Source organism: Bacillus rossius, chromosome 8, assembly GCF_032445375.1.
Source record: "Bacillus rossius redtenbacheri isolate Brsri chromosome 8, Brsri_v3, whole genome shotgun sequence".
NCBI lineage: Eukaryota > Metazoa > Arthropoda > Insecta > Phasmatodea > Bacillidae > Bacillus > Bacillus rossius.
The window spans coordinates 32,462,779-32,477,354 of NC_086336.1; the positions used below are offsets into that span (position 1 = coordinate 32,462,779).

Below are 14,576 nucleotides of genomic sequence, written 5' to 3' on the forward strand. Positions count from 1 at the left end.
ACACACTAGAAACTAAATAATGTTATGTACATGATAAAAAAATTAATTTCCTAAATAAACACATTAATTAAAGGTTTACGAATGAAATTTTTAATTTTAACTGACTAAATTAAATAATTTAAGTAAATTAAGTAATTAGTTGCATTTCGTGTATTGCAATGCGTTTTAGTGTTATGCAATATATTGACTTACATTTTGGTGTTATTTAGGTTAATCGATATAGACCATAATATGACCTTTTAAATCTCGTACCGGATTACCTTTTAGACGTGAGCTACGCTTCTTGCTCTAATATTATTGCGTGATTCTTTTTACTTGTTGTTCCTTAATCGATTGTGTTATGGTTATGTAAAGAAAACAAAAGTGTTAATTTATTACGCTTCGTACAAATAATTTATCCTCTAAATAAAGAATTAGAAAACGTGTAAGCTTATTACCATTTTTATTTATAAGTAACATCAATTGAAAAATTAAAATTTAATGCTTACTTTGATATAATATAACATATTTTACCCTTTAAAAATACAAAAAGACTTCATTTACTTCACGAGAAATAATGCCTATTTGATTTTATTGCAGTTAAAATTAACGTCACCGCACTATGCACGGAAGCTAAGTGTTTTTTCCGAGGTAGTACTTGAACCCACGACTCAAAGTTATAGGTCATTACTTTCAGAACATTATCTCATTTGAATCAACACACTGTATTTGCTTCCATGATGTTCCCTAACGTTGCTTAAACCGTAAAATATTTGATAAATAATATTATTACTGTTGTTGAATTTAATTTGAAGCTAGATAGTCAAGTAACCTACTGTCCATTTGACTATGAATTTCATACGAAATCACTAATGGTAATATCTATAACTGTGTAGCTAATTATATCTATACAGAAACTAACATTTAAAATTTTTATTTTTACTCAAATAAGTTCGTAAAATGCTTGGCAGGGCTTGGTGTCTGAGGTTTTGCATGACAACATATTTGTAGATCTGTACTAACACATTACTGGCTCTTGAAAATGTGTGGTGTTGTGTTATTTCTTATATCTCTTAACCATATGCATGGCATGACCTACTATTAATAGTGTATAAATTTGTAAATTTGTTGCCTTTTTTTTGGTCTTTAACACTTATAAAAATCATTAATTAGCATTCTTTAATTGTAGTTCGTTTATGTGGCTGGAATGATGGACCTAATAAAATAGTATATCTGTAAGAAAATATAAACAAATTAATTCAAACAATAAGTTTATTGTAAATAATAAATATGTTAATAATTTTACATATATCTAACTTACTAAAAAATGTTGACTTAGAAAACCCTCACAATACCTCAATAGTTACCACAACTAAAAACATCCAACTTATTAAAATTTTCTAACATTGGTGTTGATCACAACCTAACATGAACTTTCATAAACATTTTTTTTTCATTGGTGAGAGTGATGATTTCCATGTAAATAATCTTAACAGAAATTCACCTACATTATGTTAATTATCATTTCTGTCATTCGCACGACCTTTGGACAGTGAATATCAAAAATAGCCATCAGCTTTTAAATATATATAAAGACTAGAAAAAAGAATAACTGATTCATTTCAATACTTTTTTTTTACCTTAGTGCTACTTCTTTTTATGGATAACAGTTTATCTGGAGGACTCTAAGCCAATAAGGAAACAACAACCAACAAAGTATGTAATCACAGTACACCTAGTTCAGACATTCACTTGTCAGCAGCCTAAGAATAGGTGGCATTTGTCCGAGCAGTCGAAGAACTGCGGAACCTTGGAAATCATAGGACCCACAAATTATTATAGAACCTAAATAAACTGCATATACCACGGCCTTCCGTGAACACCCACGTTATTTAGATTCTAAAAACTTACAATTTTTCTTTCTCTAGTAATTTATAACACAATGGCAGTGCTGTGAACCAAGACTCGCAACATTCTCCCGTGAAACACTGCTTATGTTTCATCCTGATGATCGTGAGTAATCAGAGTGCGTGCCTTTACCTACTGATATACTTATATCTACTTTCGAAGAACACTTGATAACCTTTATCTCGCGTGGGAACCAACAGGAATGTTTGGAGTTCGTCCAACACGAAAGAGGAGCCAGTCTGGTGAAACTGGTTGTTTCACTCTCGTTATAGATCAGTAGTTAGCGATGAAAATGTTAAAAAGCAACATGCTCGTAAAAACGACACTTTGCTTTAGAATCTTTGGCGAATGCTGCGACGCGAATTTTCAATTTTATGGTAAACATAATTTCTAAGAACACGAAATTTCAACTGGAACTTGGCAGTGACACCAGTTGGTGTAGTTATATTTCGATTATAATAAATTCCAACCCGTACGTTTTTGTTGCAAAGAACCCAATTATAGCAAGCTGTCCAATTCAACGAGCGAAGCCAACATTTAAAGCGAGAGTTTAAAGTAGACATGTCAAAGAAAAATAACTCTCATGGCGTACATGAATAAGTCCTAGCAATATTATAGCTTTATTTTTTGCTATAGTTTTAATTTTGAGTTATTTATATTTTCCACATATAATGATTTTTTTTAGTTTTTTCGTCATTACTTTTATGTAAGAGCTATTTCTAAAATTTTAATTAGATATTTCCGTTGCATTGGATGGGTCACAAAGATTCAAACTACGTGTAATATAATCGATGTAAAAAGTCACACAAGTAATGATAAGTACGAAGATTTGTGCGCCTTTTTAGAATATCTGTTGAAATTGTTTGTGCCAGAACTACAAATGCAAAGTAGGTATCATGTTAAGATATTAGGAACAGCCGTAAACAAAATTAATGACGATAAATGAAAACAATCAACATGGCGCTTGGGACCGAGACTTAAATGTTATCTCCCCAAGTTTTTAAACCTTCTTGAAGTCTAATATACGTCAACAGATTCAAGCCAGTGACTCCCTAGATGAAATAGCTGATTATTTAATGAATATGACTTCTAAGTGACATTATAGCCTCAACAGACTTCGAAAAAGTGATAAAAACTATGTTCTGTTCCAGAAATAGCTAACGTTTATACAGTACGGGCCAATCACCAATTGAATTAATTATTAACGGGCCAATATATATTTTACTTGGTTCTTTAGTATAAAAAAAATACATCTCTCCCTCTCCCCCCAACCATAATGATCATCCTCATGTTATGTCATTTGTGATTGTAACAAAACTTATATATAGGAAAATGAGTATATTATCAGAAACACCACAGCCCTCATCTATTAAGATAGAAAATAATAATCTAATAGACTAAAGTTCTGCAATAATGTTTATATTTGCTCGATTATCGTATTTGTAGACTATTTATGCCACGTTGAGCCAAACAGAGATATAAGGAAGCTATCCTGCAAGTTGTTCCTAAGTATAGTTTGTTTCTTGTAACAAGTCTCAATTTGGACATTTTTTTTTAAAGTATGGTACCGTGGTACTTATTTCCACACTTTTACATGTAAAGCAGCACGTTATGTTAGCTCACGAACAGGGGAACACCAGGGCCCAACGTCGTTGCTTTTCATTTCTATTTATTTGTGTGTCCAGTGTTCTATTAAACATATGGACTTTAACGGAGAAAGAAAAATTATATTTTTATAATCTTGTAAGTTATTGTGCTGGTCAATATCTATTCCAATATCTATTTCGTATTAGAAAAAAATCCAAAGATTATATTGCCACGTGTAATGACGCGATTATACAGGAAATTCGATCGTAATCAATCTTGAAACTAACCTGAGTAAAAATTATCGGGAAATAATATTAAAATATCTTAAAAAAAATTAGCAAAACCATCCTCGAAGTTTAATAATGTTGTTTGAAATGGCAAATGTTTCAAATTTTCCGGAGGGAGGGTCCCCTCCATAAAAGTAAATATTCCATGTTCCCGCAAAGTCCACGGCCAATACCGTCCACAAGCACTTACTTTAACACGAATTCAAGAAAACAATAGTGGCAGAATGATACTTTCGAGAATGGTCTCAATTCGAGACACGTTGCGCGACACAAGACTGCATGAGTGTGTGGTGAGGATGTGCAGATCGTGGGGATTCGGCCGCGTCGAAGGCGAAGCTTCCACCCATGTTTCTACCGGCCTCGCAGCAGGTACTGATTACTTACTGTGTGTGTGTGCGTGTGTGTCGTCGCAGGAGAGATCACGGACATCAAGTTCCTGTGCCTGAACGGCACCGTGTTCGACCAGGAGACGCGCGTGTGCGAGCGCGTCGACGAGGTGGACTGCAACAAGACGCTGAGCTTCTACGACCTCAACCTGGAGCTGTACGGCAACTCGCCGCCGCTCAGGTCAGTGGCGCCCCCTCCCTCCCAACCACCCTCCCTCCCTCCCTCCCTCCCAACCACCCTCCCTCCCTCCTTCCTCTCTTCCCTTAGGCCTGCATGCCCTTCGGCCTGGCCGCTGGCTCTCTGCGACAGACTCGCGGACAAGCGCTTTTCAAAACCAAGTCATGGCTAGGCTGGTATTAATAACATTATACACTTGAACCGCGTCCTTTATTGGACCGTATTGGACCCGCCCCCAAGGAAAAGAGACAAATAACCACATCACAAATTTAAAATGACCCGATCACATGCAATCCGGCGGGAAGGTAAAAATGTGACAGCAGCCAATGGACAATAGACACCCGATTATTTGTGTACAATAGTGTGTAGTTCATCCTGTTACCATACAATTATTCAGGTATCTAGACATGGCTAGGGGCATGCAGATTTCGCGAAAAGATTTTGGGACTAGATGAAAGTTAAAACACTGTAACATCGTCTGTGTTTCGTGATTGGGAGAGTTTCTCCCAGGTACATATCGATTGTAACAACACCAATCGCAGTGATTCAGTGCGGAAGTAAACGCGTCCTGAGTGGCTCGGCCAAATAAGGCAACGACTTCTCTCGCAGACGGCCGCCAATCACAAGGAAGAAACCACAGGTGCGGGTATACATTGTTGCAGTCTAATTAGTGTTCAGATCTTTTCTCGAAAAATGCCTGTCCCTAGTCATGGCTTAGTAAAATCGCAACAAAAAATCCAGATGATGAAGTTATCTTTTTTTTTTCAATAAATCGTGTAGTTTACATTAATTAATATATTTTCTCCGCTATGATGAGGCCCAGTGGTCGAGCGGAACTCTCGCCACCCACCACTACGATCGGGGATAGTTTCCCTGCGGGATCGAACCCCTGTTTTTCGCAAGTCGGAAATGTGGCGGACGTTGCCGTGGCTTGTGGGTTTCCTCGGGGTGCTCCCGTTTCCTGCACAAATTCATTCCGTCACTGCTTCACAATCCATCTCATTTCACCTCGCGCATTCCTTGGTCTGGCCGGAACGACTGGTGGGGCAGCCGGCTCCTACGGGTACCAGTCCAATTCCATCTAAAAACTAAATGTCGATTTTCATTTTTCATTTTCTCCGCTGTAAATAAATCAAATGAAAATATTTTCAAAATTATTTAATGTACATCATAAAACTATTTTAAACAAAATTAAAAATCTATATTTGCTTAAAAATTTAAATATATATACCATGTTTTGTATTTGTAAGCTATATTTTAAGGCTTTGGCCAATTTCCATTAAAATGCCAATATCATCGCAATTGTAACATAGGTAGGTTTATGTTCAAGTCATCTACAGCCCATACTTGATGGAAAACCACTTAAATATATTAATAAGCGTAGTTTTATTGACAATGAATTCTTGAGAAATATTAAATAGGGAACAAGTATTACTTACATTCTTAATATGAATTCATGATAAGAAATACTTGAGGATCCATAATATGATGAAGCACTACTTCAAGGTTGGCAAATAAGTAGTACTTGTTTCAGCGACTATGAATTGAAAACCCAAATTAATTAAGATTAAAATCATAATGTGTTTCAATAAGTGCGTGTATACCGACTGTAAATTATACCCTTAGGTGGGGTTCTCTTCTGAGTCGACCATAGGCTAGGTGAGTGGGTTTTGAGGTCGTTGGGTGGCAACGATGCTCTCGCTATAGCCGTTTCCCTAACTCCTCCAGGTCATTTCCCAGTGTCTTAGGAGGCCATTCCAAGCCTACTGCTGTCCCATATAAGGAGCCTATGTTGGTCCTGCAAGGGTTTAAAGCTAGTGTGTAATAATAAATCCGCTCTTGGAAAGAGTAGTCCAAGGACGCGCATCTTCCATTTTTTTTTTGTTTTGCTATTGTAAAACAATAGATTCGACAATTTCACGCAAGAATTCGTTCGCAGTTTTTTTTCAGTATGGTAGTTTAAAATACTTAAATTTCTAACCTGACTAAAACTAAGTGGTTTCTGTGGTATGTGTTGAGGTTAGAGTGGGACCTAGGTGCTACTCTGGCCGAAGCCTATAAGCCTAGTCATGCTGTGGATTAGCCATGCAGGGATAGGGTCGCGTGCATCGTGTACTTGGTTCAGGGATTCGCCAGCCATGAAGGCGATTGAAGCCACGACTTACTCCCCTATCTTAAATGTAGACTAGATATATGCCATGTTTGCCCAGGTAAAACCTGCATGCACACAGGAGATACCTTGGGCTCGGACAATGTATTAAGCAAACAGCACAATACAGTACAAACAGGATGGTCCGGAAGAAGAGTTTATGGGGGGTAGTAAAAAGATTGTAGCATGCATGTAAATCGTGTACTTTGTTCCGACCGCAAACTTTCGCGAGTGAGTGGCGAACTTCGGTTGTGTTCGGGACAGACCAGAGGTCAATGAATCGAGGGCCTCCCTCACGAGCTTCATGAAATTGATTAATACCCTTGAACCTATCAATTTCTGATAAACAAATTTCAAACATTTGTTATCTTTATTCTTCAAAAATAGTTATCAAAAGATATAATGTCAAACAGTTTTTCCCTACAAAAATATTTTGTATTTTTTTTGTTTCATTTAAAACTTAAAATGAAGTACACTGCTCATGTCTTGTTACAGAAGAATTCCTAGCAAAAATCATACCAGCGTCTAAAAATATGTAAGGTTAAATATGATAGCAAGTTAACCTTATTCTTGACAGTCTTTAGGGGCAGGAAACCAAGAACAATAGGAATAACTAATCCATCCTTTCTGTTTTCAGTATCTCGGAGGAAGAAAGCACAGAAGCAAACTACCATGACGACCTGAGCCGGGAAGCCACATCTTCGCCTCTGACCACCACCCCTCCTTCTACCACGACCACAATTATTGCCACCACCACAACAACCACTACGAGCAGACCTTTCTTCTTTACCACACCATCGAGGGAACAGTTCCTACCGACCATTCACTCCCACGATGAAGACCACCCCTATGGTATCCACAGCTTGCACTCGTACCAGCCTCCTCGGGTGAATGTTGACAAGCCGGGACAGAGCGGGTTCCTGCCAGCGTCAACCCCGGGTCACCAGGACGATCCCCAGATCCGCCACCAGCAATTTCTGAACAACAGGTTCACATCCACTACCCACTCTCCAGCCCACCTGTTCAATATCCACAATCATGGCCCTTCTGGGTTCTCCATCACTTCGACAAGCCAGCCACAGTCTTTCAATGCCAACCCCTTCCCTGGTCGAGACTCCTCGCAGGAATTTCACAGACCTTTTCCTTCAATATCTCCCGGATTTATCAATCACCAGCTGTCACAGCCTTCCCCGTCTTCGTCCACAACAACGAAACGCCCTCCATTTTCCATCAGCCAAAGTCTGAATAGGCAGAGTCCAATAGTGCATGCGGCACATAATTTGAGGACCAAGATCTCGAACAGCGGCGATGGCTTCAAGGGTCATCATGGCATCAACTTCCACTCTCAAAATCCCTTGAACATAAATTTTAACAGTCACCAGCAAGGACACCAGCTCCTCGCCACTCCATCGGTTGCAGTCGTCGCCACCACCATCAGCACCTCCAAGAGCATGAACAGCAAAGGGTTCTTCTTCAAGCCCCAGGCAGGTGGCACTGCCACGAACTACTCCGACCACTTCAGGCTAAGCCCGCTAGTGTCAGTGAACCTGACGGTGTCGTCGCCGCAGCTGACCGAGACGAGCAGTCTACCGAGTTCCTACGACGAGTATCAAGAGCACGATGTCCATACAGATCCCTTCTTCAGAGATGTGCCCCGAGTCAGCAGCGCCAGGTCGAATACAGCAGCTCAGCAGGGCTATGAAAGACAGAAGAGAGGCACCGATACCATCAAGAAAACTGATAAAACACTTATGAAAACTAAGAAACTTGGATATCACCTAAAAAGAGTAAACCCTAATAGCGACGAAGATAACTCATATGGAAAAGATTCCAGGCATCAAGAGCATGTTCATAAGAAGAATAAGGAAGCTGCTTGGGTGCCCGAGGATTTGGAAAATATGGCGAGACGTATCAGTGAAGTGACAAGAAGTCGTGTTTTCAACTATCATGTTGCGAGTGTTTCTTCTAATGGCAACGAATACAGACGGCCAAGTGTCGCGAATTCAGGGAAACATGTACGTCCTAAGTGTAGCAAAAGTGTGGGCAGGGAGAAGTGTGCGTCACCCACGAGACGAGACAGTTCACACAGAAGGTCGGCCAGGCAAGTGAATTCGGGGTACTACAGTGGTGACACTCTGCCAACGACCAGTTTCACATGCAAGGATAAAGTACCAGGAGGGTATTACGCCGATGTGGAAACGGACTGTCAGCTGTTCCACATCTGCTCTCAAGGGCGGCATGGCAGGTAACACTAGTAATTAGTAGATACTTAAGAAAGTTGCTCTGATGGATTGATTTAGTGGTCAGGACACCTAACTGTTGGATATAAGGTCCTAGGTTCGATTCATGAATTAATTTTTCTTCCATTTGAAAGCTATGGTATCCTACAGCAATGGCTGGGGTTTCCCAAACCATCTCCAGATGGTCTAACCCTTTATCATTACTTGGGTACTGTGTCATTCTTGGTACCAAGGAGCCTTATATAAGGTGTTTTAAGTCACATGGTTACACACCAACGCTAAATCTTGGAATCTCTGCGCCACTTAGTTCTTAGTTACTGACTTGGTGCACCTAATTCAATCCATTATATAAGTCTCATTCACCAAAACATTGCTATATAAGCAATGAGCATCCATGACTAAATCTATCGAGAAGCATTTGGAATAATTTGAAGGCTTTCACAGTTATTGTCTCATAAGCTAACCTGACGATCGTGGTTCTAACATGTCCAAATGGTAATGTACTAACCTCCAAACAATATTGATACCTGCTGAAATACAGAGCAAAATGTCCGAACAATGCACTATTTTAATGTGGCTAAACCTTGAAACACAATATAGATTAATTAATTAGAGCTTATTTTTTGGCATAACGAACATAAATAATGTTACAGTGCACAGTGCTTTACTACCAATAATAGCGTGTTCATCATTTAGGTATGAGATCGGAACGTGTTTTTTTTTCGCAAGAAGGGAACAAATGTTGGACGTCACAGTGAGTCGGTGTGTTTTCTCGAATTGCTCGTGTTTCCCTCTCACCCTCCTTCACCATTAACCCATGTTTTACGTCACTGCTCCGTCACACCGTCATCCGTCTGTGGTGACCTCGTCCCGCCGGAGGCGGCTCATTTGCACTCGTTGTTACTTCCCGATAAAATGACAGGGTGTTGGATAACACTGTGGCCAGATCAGGCACTGTCTGAGTGGGAGGGTCTCAGGCCAGAGGGACACCGTAGGCGCATCAGAGTGACCGACTGTCTCGATGCTGTTAGCCTTGGGAGGTTTCGTGATTGGAAATGACTATCCTGCTATCATGCCTCATATGTAGGGCCATTGCACGTACTTTTCGCGAAAACATTTCCAGGCCAGCTGTGTGTTAAGGCTTTGTAGCATTTTCTGTGTTTTGTGGTTGGCTAATTTTTTGATGTGTAACATATTAACTCTCGGTATATAGCGTTTGGTGAAAGTAACTTCGTGAATGCAACGGAAGTAAAGTAACAGAAATGTAACAGTGCTGTCATCTGTGGAAATCGAATTATTCGACAGTCGACATAGCTGCTCCGGCACCGAATTCTAGCGGCAGGAGCGGAAACTACGTGTTAATTGCGTCCAGAAATATATTTTAAAAATACCATTAATTTCCGTTTTTTTATAACTTTTGGAATTATTTAAAAGATTTATACGTTAAATTTCGTGTCTGAGTTTCGTATTACAAGCGAATTTGCAACATGAGAACCCATGAATTTGCTCGTTATCGAGTATATATGTTACACATGTCTGGCGAATATTGAAAGAGTCGCTCACTTTTTTTTTCTGGTAGCCTACATGTCTTACTGTCAGCACACAAACCATAACCTCCAGTGCGGAAGCAAACACTTCTTGAATTGTCTGGCCAAAAAGGGCAATGGCTTCTGTTGTAGACGGCCGTCAATTACAAGGAAACAATTGCTAGCGTGGACATGCCTCATTGCAGTCTAATCAGCGATCATATTACATCGTAAAATAAATAAACACATATCTCTTCCCATCAGGGGCGCAACAACTAAATTTCGAAAGGGGGGGCAATATAACTTTTTATAAAGAATCATCGATCCCTCCTATTGAAGCGGGGGGTCCGGGGGTCCTCCCCCGGGAAAAAAATGTGTTCCAAGGTGGAAAATGGTGCTATTTAAGCAGTTTTATTATCTAAAAATTGATTACACAGCACTTTCTTTGCCCCCGTTTGCCCCCACTTCAAGGTTTCAGAGGGGGGGCAAAATACCCTTCCCCCCCCCCCTGTTGTGGCGCCCCTGCTTCCCATAGAATGTCACAGGTACGGATGTGCAACAGTTGTTAGCAGCTGAAGAGGTGAATATTAGTTGTCGCCTTGATTTCTATAGGACGTCAAAACCTTTATAACTTAATTGCGCCTCTGAAATGCGGTGTGAGTACTCGCGCCGTCGCCGAAAGGTCATCCCATTGGTGGTTGGCGTGACCTTTGTCACGTGGCTCGGGGGAAGTTCGCGGACGCCGCCGCCAGGCGCGCGACGAGGAGGGGGAATAGAAAGTGACGGCGGGAACATCTCTGACTGCCAGCCACTCCGTCAGCGCCAGGACGGTTGCACGAGGGACCGCTTCTTTCCTCTTTGCTGGCTGTTCCACAGTCGCTTCCCGCGACGTCGAAGTAATCCTCGTGCTGCAGATCTGTACTACCCGCCAAAGCGCGTTAGGCACTCAGCCAACCGACAGTAGAATAACTTACTAAAAATCTAAAGTCCAAAGAAAATGTTTTGACGTGTTTCATCTTAGCTCTCGGTGTACGGCATTTGGTAGGAGTAATCTCGTGAATAGAACGGAAATATGTAACCACGGTGCTGCCATCTGTGGCGGATGGCGCGAACCAAAGTTCACAAAGCCAAAGTACTAACTCTTTAATGAATTTTAAACTGAAGGGTAGTATTTTAATAAAATTCCTTGTCGAAAATCAGGTTCAGAATTTTTTTAAAGTCTTTTTTAGTTTTTATCGAAGCAATTTCACCATATAGTTTAACCTTTCGCTCTGCAAATCGAATGATTTAATAGTCAATAAAGCTGCTCCGGCAGTGAATTCTAGCGGCGAATGAAGAAACTGCGTGTGATTTGCGTCGAGAATTGTATCTGAAATTACAAATTTTCGTACATTTATCACGCTCAGTCATTATTTTAAAGAATTCTGCGTTAAATTTCTTGTCCGAGTTTCGTATTTTAAGTGGATTTTCAATACGAGAACACATATATTTGCTTGTTACCGAGGTTAGATGTTACACATTTCTGGCGAGTACTGAAAGACTAACTCACATTTTTTTTTTACAGTATTACTTCATAACTGCAATGTAATAGTTATCTTTGTTATAAATTTTGTTTATTACACTAACGATATTAAACGTAGGTGTATGAATTGCACGTATTTGTTTAAAACTGACCCTTGAATATAAGGCACATGGATAAATAAACATTCAACTAATTAAATAAAATTTGACTTATTAACTATGATTCAACGTATCGTCTTCATCGGAGTGATTAGACGCGATTAGAGGTGATGAGATGGGAAGGAAGCATTAACGAATGCATGGATGGGAGGAACCGGTTCACGTCAACGTCCGCCATGTTGCCTACTAGCGGAAAAAACTGTTTTTCCTCGCCGGGAATCGAACCCGTATTCACTTCAGGCGAGGTCCTGATCACTGAACCACCGTGGTCTCCAGGTCAAATTCTCGTTGCTTTCGAGCGGAACGTCTACACAGAAAATAATTTCTGTACTTATACAAAGCGTCCTTTGGAAACCAGCTGCCAAGATATAAATTGCAATGCTAAAAGAAAGATGCTGTAACTTTGTACATACACATGGCTATGATTATTTTTTGTATATATGAAATGCGTTTTTTGAGATAATACTGACAATTTATTTTAAAAATTTGCGCAAAATTTTATATTTTAATTGTTGTTTCATTCAAGCAAAATGTTTTCAAACCATGGACAAGATAATCGAATATTCAATAATTGGACGCTATTTGGTTTAATCATGCTTATTAATGTGCTCCGATAATAATGTAAAGCTATTCAGGGAACGGTATACAAATAACTCTTAACTAATGGAGACACTGGGACAACACAATATATTAAATTCCCGGGTAAGAATCCAAACCCATTATTACTGCGAACAATATTTTGTAGTAATAAAGTTGTATTCTTTTAAATGTACGAACTCCGAAATATCTTTAATTTTACACGATTAATTATATTCCATTTAGAAAACAAATACAGGGATTCTGAGTACATCTGAATATGGAGTGCATCATGATACTTAAATCATTTTAAGACGGTTTTCGGCACCCATAGAAGATGTCAAAAATTATTTCATTTTGGGGTATCGACTGGCAATTGGGCATGACCCAAATTTATGAACACCGTGTCGGCACTCAAGTCATTTGGAGTTCGCTATATGCTAAGAAGTCCAGCCGCCTTAAGCCTCCGTGCCTGACCGTGTGAAATCGAATTCTGTAATCAAAGCAACCAATGAGTGACCTTTAAAACTGTTCATACTCATAACTATTCATATTCTTGTTTATTATTGAGATATTAATAGTATCAGGTTTGAGATATTTAAGTACCTGTTCAGTTTGGTTGTTTTCTATGCGTCTATACGAACCAAAAACCTGCCTAACGATTCTGTCTGGGGAGACGGATTTCTCCTGGTGTGGCGTTAATGATTGCCACTGTATCCATGCATTTAGTTCAGGAGTGCCCAGCCAGCTTGAACCGTTCATTACCAAGGTTACAATCACAAGTGTGTGTATCACATTATTCAAGAATGAATTAGTGTCCTCACAAGTGAAAAGCCTAAGAGGTAGGGACCGGAAAATTTCGACTTTTCATTTACCTCAACCGGTAGACTCCACAGTCCTGTGCACATTCGGGCAAGTGCCAACTGTTCATTGGCTGCCAACTGGTGAGGCATCTCAACTTGGGAGCCTGTGATGCGGCAATTATTTAGTTGAGGGTTTATTCATAGGCCAGGAGTATTCCTATAAACTGCGCGTCAATAGCGTGAACAATTTAGAGGACATTTGAATTTCATCTTATCACGGAATGATTACGCTAATTTTCCCGGCCCCTACTAATACACTGTAAAAAAAAATTATGTACTTTTCACAAGGTAAATCCTTGGAAACTCAGTTGCCACCGATATAACTTGTAAAACTTCAAGGCAGAGCTTTGTAAATTTGCAAATGGTACAAAGCACTGCCTTGCAATTTTGTAAGTTATATCGTTTACAACTGAGTTTCCAAGGACTATCCTTGTAAAAGTACAAAAATTAGTTTGCAGTGTTGTTAATAAAATATTTATGGTGAAATTCATCCCAATGCCTAGAAATGTTACAAACTAGGTAAGATTAGTTAATTTTAACGACAATAATCTAATTCTAAGAGGGTAGTTTCCTTAATTATTTTAGTTATGTAATTTCGTGTGTTCGTTCAAGATTTGAAATAAATTAATAGTATATTTATCCTTAGTTGTTTTAGAAAGGTTTCATCAATACATTAATATTTTTTTAGTGATGGTCTTTTAATAAGGTAAGAGGGGCAAATAAGGCCCACTTACAAAATAATTGCTTGTAATTAATTTAATATTGGATATTTTAAAAAATATTTTTTATAAAAAACGTTTGCAGATTATATTGCTACAAGAGGGTTGTACAAAATTGACTATAACATAGATAATGGAAATTATGTAAAAAGAAATGTAGATAAGTGTAACTGGGCCAAATTATCTGTAACAGCATATAATAAGGCCCGCATGTATAACATCAGAATGAAAACTTATAAAGTGCAGAAATATTTGTAAATAGTTATATTGGTTTGACAAACAAAATGTTAACATGAGGATAAAAATAATAAATCTGGAATACTCAAATAAAACTCATAGCAGACAAAATGTGTATCTATGTGCGCATTATTGAATTTAATCTGATCTTAACATCTAACTTGGGAGTAAAGGATACTGAACTTAAGAAAAAACCTTAAAAAATTAACCATCGACACCATAAGCTTAAACCATAATACAAACTGAGAAATAAAGACAACA

At 39.0% G+C, this 14,576-nt stretch overlaps 1 protein-coding gene across 1 annotated transcript in view; it reads left to right on the top strand.

Annotated features, from left to right (window-relative positions):
- The window catches only part of LOC134534716 (uncharacterized), a 187,094-nt gene that overhangs the window by 148,279 nt on the left and 24,239 nt on the right, over positions 1-14,576 (top strand). The window contains exons 5-6 of the mRNA XM_063373201.1: positions 4,175-4,328; positions 7,112-8,719. Coding sequence (XP_063229271.1) covers positions 4,175-4,328; positions 7,112-8,719 — 1,762 coding nt within the window. The remainder of the gene's footprint in view (positions 1-4,174; positions 4,329-7,111; positions 8,720-14,576) is intronic.